The sequence below is a fragment of the Rhinatrema bivittatum genome, chromosome 4 (assembly GCF_901001135.1).
Source record: "Rhinatrema bivittatum chromosome 4, aRhiBiv1.1, whole genome shotgun sequence".
NCBI classification, from domain to species: Eukaryota; Metazoa; Chordata; class Amphibia; order Gymnophiona; family Rhinatrematidae; genus Rhinatrema; species Rhinatrema bivittatum.
The window spans coordinates 219,649,985-219,662,912 of NC_042618.1; the positions used below are offsets into that span (position 1 = coordinate 219,649,985).

The 12,928-nt window shown below is 44.9% G+C and overlaps 1 protein-coding gene across 1 annotated transcript in view; it reads right to left on the minus strand.

Moving 5' to 3' along the window:
* ANO4 (anoctamin 4) overlaps positions 1–12,928 on the minus strand; it is a 339,950-nt gene that overhangs the window by 41,938 nt on the left and 285,084 nt on the right. Inside the window, exon 21 of the mRNA XM_029599722.1 lies at positions 9,995–10,031. Within this exon, the coding sequence (XP_029455582.1) occupies positions 9,995–10,031 (37 nt within the window). The remainder of the gene's footprint in view (positions 1–9,994; positions 10,032–12,928) is intronic.

Genomic DNA, 12,928 nt, shown 5'->3' on the forward strand with positions numbered 1-12,928 from the left:
GGGCGCGCAATGCAATATGCTAATGAGCTTCCACATTGAAAAGAACGCACTAGGGGAAACTGTGCATCCCTAGTGCGTCCTTGGCATTGGGCATCCAGGAGACGTGGCTATGTCTGGTTAGGTAAACAGATAATACAAGCGTCCATTTTATCCTGCAGCAGCTAACTGACCGGCACAATATACAGGCACAATATACACAGATTGGGACGTGTATATTGTGCCTGTATATTGTGGGCACAGACATTTTTTTTTCAGGCAAAACTTTTTAATTTTGCATGGTGCTGCTTTCTGCGGTTCTTCCTACTTAGTATCGCGACAGTACTAAGTAGGAGGAACCACAGAAAAGCAGTACTTTTGTTCTTAAGTTGAGCCCTTGATGTGCGGCAAGAGTGTATGCCTGCTCCAGGGCAGGCAGAAAATGTTCTGTGTCAAAAAGTGCACATCGGGTGTACGGCGATGTTCTGCATCAGAGGTAATAGCCTCATCTGTATGGCGTTTACTTGTGACGAGCGCTATTAGCTACGTGCTTGTCTGAACGCGTGTTTTGGATGGGATTAGCACATATTGGGAGTTGTTCTAGTGATCAAAAACCCACCACCAACCGTGCGTCAAGCTGAGCACTAGGCTGAGCCTACTATATTGTATCGGCCCCTGAGTGCAGGAGAAGAAAGGCACAAGAAGCAAGAATCTGGCACTCAGTGAGTCCATGGATGTGGGGAATCTGGCACTCAGTGAGTCCATGGATGTGGGGAATCTGGCACTCAGTGAGTCCATGGATGTGGGCACAAGAAGCAAGAATCTGGCACTCAGTGAGTCCATGGATGTGGGGACTCAGTGAGTCCATGGATGTGGGGAATCTGGCACTCAGTGAGTCCATGGATGTGGGCACAAGAAGCAAGAATCTGGCACTCAGTGAGTCCATGGATGGGGGCTAGCACTCTCAATTTCAGCAGCATCTATGAAATGGGACCACAGGAAAGAGTGAGCAGTAAGAATAAGATAGCTCCTGATTCGATGGTTAAATTAATAGCATTGCCTTCTGCCTTTACGATTAACGACATCTGCCTGAGCTCTTCAAGAGTGGCTGGATGGAAATCTGGTAATATTTCCTGTGGTGGTACAGGGCAACAGTGGTGTCCTGACTAGCTGTCAAGAAACCTAAATGGCCATATATGGGATAAGTTATCCAGCTAACCTAAGCCGGATAACATCCATTAAACAGTTTATTGAATATTGGCCTCTTTAAGATAGATCGATTTATGTCTTATTAAACTGAATCCATCTAAAAATGTGCCACAATTTAATTTGTGCTGCAAAAACACCAACAAAACCCCTATTTTTGGTACCCACCTGTGAGGGAGTGTACAGAAAACTCCCTCAGACTACCTTAAAGGTAGTCTCGCCTGGTCCTCCTTAAGGTTGAGACCCACAGGGAATCCTGGGTGAAGGGAGGAGCCCTTCACCAGAGTATAAGACCCCAGAGCCTAGAAGGATTAAACGGGCCCTGGGGAAGAAAGAGAGTCCCACCGTATGAGAAGACCTGCTACATTTAAGGTTTGAGAATGGCAATTGTTAAGACTTCCTAGGTTTAAGTTTGTGAGATAACTGTAAGTTGTTTTGTTTGGCTGTGCAATGCACTTTCCTTTGTTTTCACTGTATATAAACTACACAAAGAATAGCCAGAATTTCTTGCCTATTTTCCCCTGGCTGCCCCCAAGCTGCTACCGCTCGAGTTAACACATATGGTGACAGAGATGGGATTCCATGCAGAGTTTTTTTTTCTTTTTCCTGGGGCCTCCCAGTTCCACTCACCTAGCTTTTGCACCTCAGGCCAAGGAGGCTATCTCTGCCTGTATGGTCAGGTGTCAAGCAGTCAATAAGGACTGGACAGGCCAGCAGGTTGTTTTTTGTTTTATTCTGCTCTCCTATTCCTGGGGAGGTACATTGTGTGGAGGCAACTCGCTTAGCAGAAAAAATGGAACAGGTGATCCAGGTCCTTGCTATAGGGCAGCAAAATTACAAACTGTCCTACAAACACAAATTGATCAACAGCAGGCATTGTGCAAGCAGGCGGTGCAGCAGCAAACAGTGCTAATGTAGATTGCCCAAGCTGTGCAAATCGCCATAACCGATCCACCCTTAGTGCCACTGACACTCCTTAAAATGACCCCTGGAGAAGACCCAGATGGGTTGTTGAAAACCTTTGAGCGCACAACACGACTGGCAGGCTGGCTAGAGAACAGATGGGCTACCTATCTGAGGAATCTACTCAATGGGGCTAGTCAAGCTACCTACCAACAGCTTACCCAGAAGGGAGGGCCACCTACCAGGAAGTCAAGGCATCCAATCTCAAGCGAGTGGGACTCACCCCGGAAGCCTATTGACAGCAGTTTTGGTGGGGAATTCTTCAGGCTGGTGAAAACCCTAGGAACCTCTTCCACAGAGTGAAAGACATCACTTGGAAGTGGCTGCACCTGAAAGGGAAGACTGGGGTGGAGGTAGCCAAAATGGCTTTACTGGAACAATTCCAGAACAGCCTAGAATGGCCAATGCAACAGTGGGTTTGCCGACACCTGCACCTTACGCTGGAGAAGGCCCTAGAAGTGGCAGGCCCAGACCATGCCAGAGGCACCAAGGTTCCCAGAGACACCACCTAACCCAGGGAGAGATCAACAAAGTTCTAAGAACCAGAGGCCCAGACAACCAGTAGTGCAGATCCGGCTGGACTTTACACGTCAAGCTAAACCCTCCACCGGGTCACCATGTTACAACTGTGGAAAAAGAGATAATTTTTCCTGAGACTGTCCATGTAGAGGACAGGAGCCGATGGACATTAATGCTGTGATCCCACACTTTTGTAACTTCATGGATGTCTCCAGCCAGGGAGCTTCTACTTTTGTGATCTTGGTTGAGCTAGATGACGTTCCAACACAAATCTTAGTGGACTCTTGGAGTGTGAAAACTCCAAAAGTGAGTCCAAATTGACTATGACAAGGTGGTGACCCTAGCATGCATTCATGGGGACCCCCATGAAGACCCTGGTCAGCCAAAATATGGTTGAGATGGGAGTACCTCCTTGGCTACCCTACTCCGTGATCATTGGACAGGACTGCCCAAAGTTACGGTGTCTCTGGAAGTAGATTACAAAAAGTTCATCCAGCTACAACCAGGAAGAATTGGAGTTTCCAGAACTCTTTCCATTGGATGACCATGATCTTTTTCAGAAAGACTCTAACTCCCAAGTCCCAGAGGCAATGCCTACAGGACAAATACACATACACTGCTAATCTAGAGGCAGCTGGGGAGGAGGGCTCGGAGTGGGAGAGAGAACTGTTGCGTCCATCGGTGCTAGACGGCTTCGCCCCGTTTGCCTCACCTTATTCATGGCTCCTCCTGCTTACCTAGGAATGATTGCTACCACAGCATCTACAAGCTGACCTCTCTGGCGTCCCTGGAACGGCTATGGTGCAGCCTTCCGCCATTGCTCCTCCCAGGTACCTACTAGGGTGTGTGCGCGTGTGTACCCCACGTCTTTATGCCACCCTTGGCGCGAACATCGAGGGTGTTCCCTCATGCTGACATCACGCCATCCGGGTATATTACCTTCACTAGTTTGCTAGCTCATTGAGTTAGCAAGGACTCAAATTCGTTCTTGTCTACGCTACTCTGCCGCTTCCGTGCTGCCGCTGGAAGCTCTCTCACTGCCCTTCGGGATAACTGCTAACCTGGGTACCCGCTCCTTGGGGGCCCTCTGCTTTATTTCAGGTGCCTTACAGGGAACAGGCACTCGCTCCTCAAGGGCCTGCTCTCCCTGCCCCGGTGCCTATACCTTCATCAACATACCTGATGGAATCGCATACCAACAGCAAACACCTAGTGAGTACTCTAACTCTCAATTTATCTCATCCACAGTATCTCCTAGCTGGGAAACCTGCTGCGGAACCTCCTATCATCATCAAGGAGAGAAGGGCTCCCTCTGCCGAGGTCCCTAAGACTGCAACTACCAGACTGCCTCACTACTGCCACCTCTGGTGGTTCTCTTCAAGCTGTTTAATAAAAGAACTAACCATGTTTTGTGCATTATGAGTCTAGCCCAGTGCTGTGGCTCCTCACAGGGCTCCTCCCCGTGGGCATGGTCATCTCCCACAGCACTCAAAATACACTCACCCATAACAAGAACAACCACCCACCCAGAATGTCCTACCTGGCCCCTTAAAGTGGAAACCATGGGGTGATCCAGGAAACTTTAAGTGGGTTCAAAGAGAGGATGAATCCTTTAAGTGGGTTCAAGAGAATTTACAATGGGTGGATGCAAAGGTAGTCCCTGGAGCACAGCTTACAGACCCTGTTCCTCTCTATTTTGTGATAAAAGGGGATTTACTTTACAGAGTCACAAAGGCGAGTGTGGAAGGAGAAGTGATAGAACAACTCCTTGTTCCCAAACCCTATTTTCATCAGTCATCAAGTTAGCACACTGTCAACTTCTAGGGAGTCACCTTGGGGGAAAAAAAGACCTGGGAAAAGATACTGCACAATTCTATTGGCTGGGAATTCATAAACAGGTCTAGCTGTATTGCTGGTCCTGCACTACCTGCCAGTTCACAAAGCCTGCTGGCGTAGGAGTGGCAACTCTCATACCAATGCCTATGTAACCCTTATCTGGGGTGTTCAGTCCCAAGGGCACACAATCACATTTAGAACCTCTGGGCTGCTCTGGCTAGCTGACTCCTTCCCATATCGAATCTTGATCCCTGGGGGGGGGGGGGGGGGGGGGGAGAATCCTTTCTTTGGGGTGAGACTCTTGTCTAAGGTCCAGACAATGAAAGAAACTTTAGTGTGACCCTTGTATTTGTAGCTGTGGCATCCTCTGGAGAGGGATGCTGTGAATAACCAAACAGGACCAGGTGCTGGGTGTTAATTAACAATTTACAGATTGGTTTAAGGCAAATAAAAGTCCATCTTTAAATACTTGTGCAGTTACAGATGATGTCTTTACAGAGAGTGTTTCACTGTGGGTAGGTGTCCTTTTCTTTCAGCACACTGGATGATCTTTCCATGGTGTTGTAAATTGTGCACTAAAGCTCTCCCAGAAGCTTAACCGGGATCCTGGTCCAAATTACTTGAGATCCTGATGGGGGTCTCCTCACTCTTCCTTGACTCTATTGAGCTGCCCTGAAAGGGTGACTCCTCGGGTTGAAAAGTCTTTGGGTGGGAACCTGCTATCCAGCCTGGCTCCTAGTGAATGAAGAAGGGTGGCTTAAAATCTCTTCACAACAAAATGTATATTTTTCTTCTTGAAAACAGGATACATTTTGTCCATCAAAAATCTCACTCACAAAGATCTGTCATTGGTCTTGCCCACTTAGGGAGTAGAGTGGTGCTCATGGATCTTCAGACCTCTGGACAGAGATCCCTTTTGCCCCAAAGGGAAATCTGGCAAAAATCTCTGACTGAAATACATACTTAGGGATTTTCTGGCAGGTTGTGCACAGATGTCAATGCCCTCCAAAAAAAAGGGAAACCTGATGAGGCAGGAAGCCTCAGCATGGAGGAAAAAAAAATCCCTCATTTTGCTTCTCTGGTGTCTGCTCTAAAATGAAACTAGCCACACCTTAAAACACAAAATGGCTGGTTATAAAGGGCATGAGTAACCAATCCCTGTTCTCCTAGGTGGGAGGAGGGCAAGAGGGGGTGGAGAGTTCAAGATGTTATAGAAAAAGGGAAATGGAATTAAGGCATATGATGACAGACTGGGGGGTCCAGTCACACCTGTAATCGAGACCCCTTTTGAAAGAGTGGGCATGGATCTTGTGGGGCCACTAGAGAGATCGACTCGAGGAAATAAATACAATCTCATCATACTGATCTATGCCACCAGATATTTGGAGGTGGCACCACTATGGAATAAGAAGACCCTGATGGTGATAATCACCCTAATGGGCTGCCCAAGAGATGCTGATGGATCAGCGAATTCCTTTCATCTCCAAGGTCATGAAACAACTCTGCACCTTGCTCAAGGTAAAAATTCTGCAGTCCTTGGTGTATCACCCACAGACCAATGGCCTGGTTGAGTGCTTCATTCAAACGCTCAAACAAATGTTGAGAAAATTTGTGGAAGAAGATGGTAAGAACTGGGAGACATTACTACCCTATGTGCTGTTTACAATCCACAAAGTAACACAGAGCTCAATGGGATTTTCATCATTTCAATTACTGTATGGAAGGAGACCAAGATGAATGAATCTTGGACATAGCCCATGAAACCTGGAAAGATGAAGTGAACTCTGGGCAGAACCTAGTGGACCAAACCCAGGTTTCTTTTGAAGAGCAGCTGTCCATTACACAAACAGCTGACTTAAAGCATCTGGTAGAGAAAAACAAGATGATCTTCTTGAACCTGCCTGGTCATACCTACCTGTTGCAACATGACATCATTACATCTCCTGGAGTTTTAGTACGACAACAACCCTATCAGATTCCCAAGGTCATGCACCATGTCAAGATAGAAGTGAAAGAGATGCTCCAGCTTGAGCTAATAGAGGGGTTGAACAGTGATTGGTCCTCACCCACTATTGGTGCTGAAGCCAGATGGCGCCATTAGGTTCTGTATCAACTTTAAAAAGGTCAACAAGGTTTCAAAACATGACACCTATCCGATACCATGAGTCATTGAACTGATTGAGCGTATGGAATCAGCCCAGTTCATCTCTATCCTCAGTCTTACAAAAGGGTATTAGCAAGTGCCTGTCATGCCCTCAGCAAAAGAGAAGACTGCATTCTCTACACCCAGTGGATTTTTTCAGTTCACTGTACTCCCTTTTGGCCTTCATGGTGCCCCCGCAATGATCCAACGATTGGTCAACCACCTGTTTTGAACACATCAAGGATTCACAGCCACCTACATTGATGACATCGTGGTCTACAACTCTGATTAGAAGACACATCTTAGCCAACTCTAGGCCATGCTAACTTGTCTGAAGAAAGTGGGGCTAACAGCTAACCCTAAAAAGTGCTTGCTGGGAGGGCAAGAAGTCCAGTATCTTGGCTGCACCCTGGGGTAGGGCAAGGTCCATCCACAGGCCAGGAAGTTAAAGCATTCCTAGGCCTTATGGAATACCACAGAATGTTTATTCCGAACTACTGTTGATAAAGAAAGCCCCAGAGAAGGTGCAGTGGTCAGAGGAGGAAGAGAAGGCCTTCATGGTCCTGAAAGAAGTGATATGCTCTGAACCAGTCCTGATAAGCCTGGACTTCACAGAACACAGAACCCTTCACGGTGCATACCAATGCCTCATAATTCAGTTTGGGAACCATCTTAGTCCAGGAGAAGGATGGCCAAAAACATTTTATGGCATACATTAACTGAAAGCTGATGCCACATGAGAAGGAGGACTTGGCAGTCAAGTGGGCCTTATAGGCCTTGTGCTATTACCTGTTAGGATGGCAGTTCATGCTTATAACAGACCACCAATCACTCTTTGGGATAAATAGGAACAAATACTCCAACACAAGAGTGATGAGATGGTTTCTGGCCCTACAGCCCTTCATGTGACTCAGGGCATGAAGGGAGAATTCCAATGTGGATTTCCTGTCAAGAGAGGTGTCCCTTCTACAGGAGATGCTCATCCCGGCAAGGCTGAGCTGAGGGGGAGGGTATGTGAGGGATTGTCCAGAAAACTCCTTCAGACTATCTTAAAGGACGGCATAGCTGTCTTATCCAGTCTTCCTTAAGGTTGAGACCCACAGGGAATCCTGGGTAACAGGAGGAAACCTTCACCAGAGTATATGACCTTAGGACCTAGAAGGGTTAATGAGGCCCTGAGGAAAAGAGATAGTCCCACCGAATGAGAAGCATGCTACGTTTAAGGTTTGAGAGTGACAATTGTTAACGTCTGCTAGGTTTAAGTTTGTGAGATACCTGAAGTCAAGGTGAGTTGCCTACAAGTGATTGTTATGCTTTACACTATCATTTGTTATTTGTGAGATACCTGAAACCAAGGTGAGCTACCTAAGTTGTTTTGTTTGGCTGTGCATTGCATGTTCCTTTGTTTTCACTGTAAATAAACTGCACTTAAGGAACAGCCAAAGTCTGTCTCCTGTTTTCAATCTGGCTGTCCCCAAGCCACTACTGCTCAAGTTACCACACCACCAAAACCCCCTAATTTCCTAAAAAATAAACCCTATATTTGCATTTTATTAAACCCTAGGATCATAAGCCTTAATTATAATTTTATGGCTCATAATGTGATAAGGAACCTAGGTCTTTATTGAGTCCTTTTTTGTCAGTACGAAAGCATCTGATCATTTTGACTTCAAAATATTTTCTGTGGTGAGACTTCTATGTGAGGGGTCAGCAGGTCAACCGTTAGAAGCTGGTGAAGGGCTGGCAGCAAGTGCAAGAATTGTGCATGATGATGCCTGCCCACTGCTGGGGAGGGGAGCATTTGCTGAGTAAGCATGAAAGAGAGAGACTGTGTGTGTGTGTGTCTGAGAGAGTGTGTGAATATGACACACTCCTGCCAATCTCCACCAAGCTTAGGGCGACCAGAACTCAAATGTTCCTACCTATGCTGTTACCACCATGCAGCATCATGTTTCTTGCTACATTTTAACCAATCTGGAGACCTTTTCACAGTGGCTCTAGTGACTTTCTTCAACTAGGTGTTGGTAACACTGGTGTTGCAGAGAGACAGGATTAGCAGGTACCAGCTGTGTGAGAGAAAGATAGATCCCTTAGATTAAGGGTGGGATGCAGCTCATTGCTGAAGCCATGAACAGGAGGGAGGTGAAAATTATCTTGCTGCACTGACATTGCTGAGATCACTGGTGGACAAAAGTGGCAAAAAAATCAGCCCCAGCCCAGGGGGGGCGCAAGAAGAATGCAGGATTCTCTCTCCCTTCATCTTTACCCATCAATGTCTCGGTTTCCCTTCATTTAACCCTCCCCCCTCCTTTTCTATGGCTCTGGTTAGCCCAAGCCATTTGCACAAAATGTTCCTCTCTTCTTGCCCATTTTCTAAACATATGACACTGCTTTGTTTCTCACCAGATTTCTCTGCTAGCCACCAGTCCAACATGTCTGGTCAACTGTATGCTCCTTCTTCACAGCTGGCAAATTTTCTAACCCAATCTCTTTTTTTTTATATATATATATATATGAACTGGATTAGCACTTACTCCACTTCAGGGGACACTTGCAGGTCTGGTTACAATTCCAGTGCATGCAAGGGGGTGGAGCTACATGATCGGGATGAGGCTTGAAAATGGGGGGTCTTTTGTTTTACCTGTATTTGTTGGGATGGGTGGAGGTGCAGGGGAGGTCACTCACTTTCCCCATGGACTGCCAAGGATAATTATTTTTTTTAGGGGGGTGGGAGGGCTTTGGCTAGCATTTGTGGCCCCTTTAAAAGATTGTGGCCCTGGAATGTGAGGCTGCCACCCGTGCGTTGCTGCATCTGGGAACACATGGGCTTTCTCAGCTGTGGCAGCACGAGGAACATTCCCGCGGGATTCGCTAAAGTGCGGAACTCAGGTACCACAGTTTAGTAAATCCCCTGGTAATCTACTTGCAGTAAAAGGGTGCAGTAACATGCCAGTTTACTGCAGCTTAGGTGCCTAGTGCTGAAATCAGTGCTAAGCTCCTAACTTTTTTTTATTCCTCCACCACATCTGTGGCTCTCTGCTTTTTAGGCCTCTAAATGTAGGCGCTCTTCCCTTGTCAGGTTTCAAAGGGGCCAATTTACGTTCCAAACTCCAAACGTTAGTAACCTAAAACCATGTATAACATATTTAATATCAGTACATTCGTCATTGTACTGTGTGTGAAGATTATTATCCTCCCTGACCACAAAAATGTGTTTATCAATTGCATTTCAGAAACAGGAGCCATATAACAAAGAATTACTGGAATGCAAATACAAACAGTGACGTTCTTATTACTTTAGTTTTGAAGGCAGAGAGAACCATATTTTAAAAAAGAAACATTTTTACTTACCTAAATTTGTTAGCAGGAGAGCAACTTTTTCATATAGCTGCAAAAAAAAAACAAAAACCCAAGACTTTCGTAAACTGCATAAAATGTTTCCAAATGTGTCATTATGTGAAGCAAAAATAAACAAGTCTCACTCTGGGCACTTGCTGTCTTAAACAACCTGTAGAATGGGTCTCTTTTTATACTGGTTTTAATCTTTTTTTGCCTGCTAAATTGCTTTCCTGATTTCTCAGCTCTCAGGGCAGGACTCATAGGAAAACGGATTTCTGGCAGACACTAGACAGTTGTGAAATCCCCTGATGCAGGAGGCCTTCATTTACTGATCCTCTGCAGCTCAAATTGTGTTCTTTATGGCCAGTGAAATATCTTAAGTTGTATCCCAGACTGCGATTTCAAATTCAGAGATGTCAATATTCAGAGAGTCGGCGAGCGGGTAAGTTAACCGGGAAAAATTACGCATGTATGTATGCTGGATGTTCAGCAGGATTTATCCGGATAAAGTTCCACACACATTTATTTATTTATACAATCTCTTTTTTACTGCAAAATCATAATATATCGATGCGGTTTACAAACTTAAAATGCAGACATAAAAAGTTTAAAAAATAAAAGACAAAGAACTCAAGGTGCTATTCCAAAAACAGCTGTTCAATCGGGCTAATATCAATTCCATTCACTACTTCTGCCTTTGACGCTATAGGTCCAAAATATCTCAGAAATAGCCAGGTCTTTAAACTTTTCTTACATTCGGTAGTAGATAATTCACCTCTCAGTGATTCTGGCATATTATTCCATAGGACAAGGCCACCTATGGAAAAGTTTGGTCTCTAATCTCACCTATGAGATTGAAGGAATTTCCAGAAGTCCCTTATTCTGTGATCGTAAAGATCGCAAGGTGATTATACATTCTTAAAGCTGCACCAAGCCATGGGAAGTTTACCTGATTGATTAACTTATGGATCAGCATGAGGATTTTGTATTCAGTTCTTAATGATATTGGAAGCCAATGTAATTTAGCAAGAACTGGGGTAATATGGTCAAACTTCGTGCTTCCAGATAATAAGCGAGCTGCTGGATTTTTTAACAGCTGCAGTTGGCGTAGTGTTGAATCAGGAAGACCAAGCAAAAGGAATTACAATAATTTAAATATGCCAGAAGCAGAGATTGAACAACAAGCCTAAAATCTGAGGGTTCTAAAAGGGTTTTAATCCTCTTCAACAAACACATCCTATACCCGTGTGTGTGTGTGTGTGTGTGTGTGTGTGTATGTTGTCTCCCCTGCCCTCCTCCTCTGGCTTATAACTTTAGATAGGGTAGACCTAGCTGCACAAAATTTGATGTAGAGTTAAGTGCCTTGAGTTGGGGGAGGGGGGGGGGCATTAAACTTTTCATATTTTCCAAATTGGTGAGTACTTTGCAGAAATACAGGAAAACAAAGTTGAAACAGGACATCAGTCAATGGACAGAAAGCACACAGCTACAGCATCACAAATAACTGTAAAATTAGGAAAGCTACATTCCAGCAGGAAACTAATAAAAATGAAGTGAAAGGTACTGAAACGGTGCACAGTTCACTTAGAAGTCGATATTGAGAGGCTAACTTAGCCAGGATATACAGTGGCATGACCTCAATGCTGAATATATTTGGCTAACTTTAGACCAACTCATCTGATTAACTCAGCCAGATGAGTGTGAATATCGTGAATTATCTGGTTACGTTAAATTTTGAATGGGGCTGGATATTCAGACGTTGCCACTTATTCGGAGAAGTCCTTACTTAACCGGCTAAGTGGCACTAAATATCAAGCTTCCTCTGTGTACAAAAGTGCTAATTTATCTAAGTGGTTAATAAATACGGTGCTACTATTTTAAACACCATAAGGCAAATTTTAAAAGCCCTATGCACGCTAAATAAGGAAGATAAGCACAGAAGTCAAGCCAGTGCGAGCTGCATGGATTTTAAAAAGTGTGCAAATACATGGGTATCTCCTGGTATGCGCACAAAAATGTTAGGAAGTCCTAGCCTTTAACTGAGCAAAGTGGGAACAAACTGGGGAAACTAGTAATTACGTGGGCGAGTGTATCTACCAAAATCCTCCTACTTATGTGGAAGAGGTGGCATTTGCATGAAAAAGTCTGTTATAAATTTTCAGCTGGATATGTGGGTAAACCACGACGCGTATAGACTGTGTGCATGGAAGTTTATATGCAGTGACATGAGGCGTTCTGAAGGGTGGTATAGGGGAGGGGTTTGCCCTTCTGCACAGACTTTTGCATTTTCAAAAGAGTACATGTACATTTTCCCCAAAATAAACCAGGACCACATATTAGCAGATGTAATTAATGGTATGCAGGTCATTTTGGTGGGATAATTTTTAGTTGGAAGGCACATGTCTTCTTTCCCTTTGGAAACAGGTGTAACTTATACATGTATTTGGTTTGAAATTTACCTGGGCTGCAAAAAATGATAAAAAAAAATAGCCCCAAGGGGGTGATCTTGAAACTACCCACCTTAGTGTAAAATCCACTGGTACTTTTTATCCACTGACTTAGCCCCAGTTTTCAAAGTGAACGAATGTGCATGGATTCACTTTGAAAATGATCTCCCACCTTTACACCCATTAGTTTTGTTCAGGTTGTTTGCCTGAGACAAAAGAAATGAGTGCACGCTTTTGAAAATTCAAATGTGTGCATGGAAGTGCAAGCCCCTCCCTAACCTGACCCCCTAGAATGCCTCTTCTCAGGGCAGGTAATGTTACGCATGTGTGGCACACACAGGGAGGTCAATTAAAAAAATAATAATCCCATCTCTGCTGGTCAAACACTGCTTTAGCCACAGAAATGGCGTTCAGCATTACCCTCCCCGAGTGAAATTTTCAAGCTGACCGCATTGGGGGAAAAGATGGCGCATACTTTTGATCTCCATGGGCTTTGCAC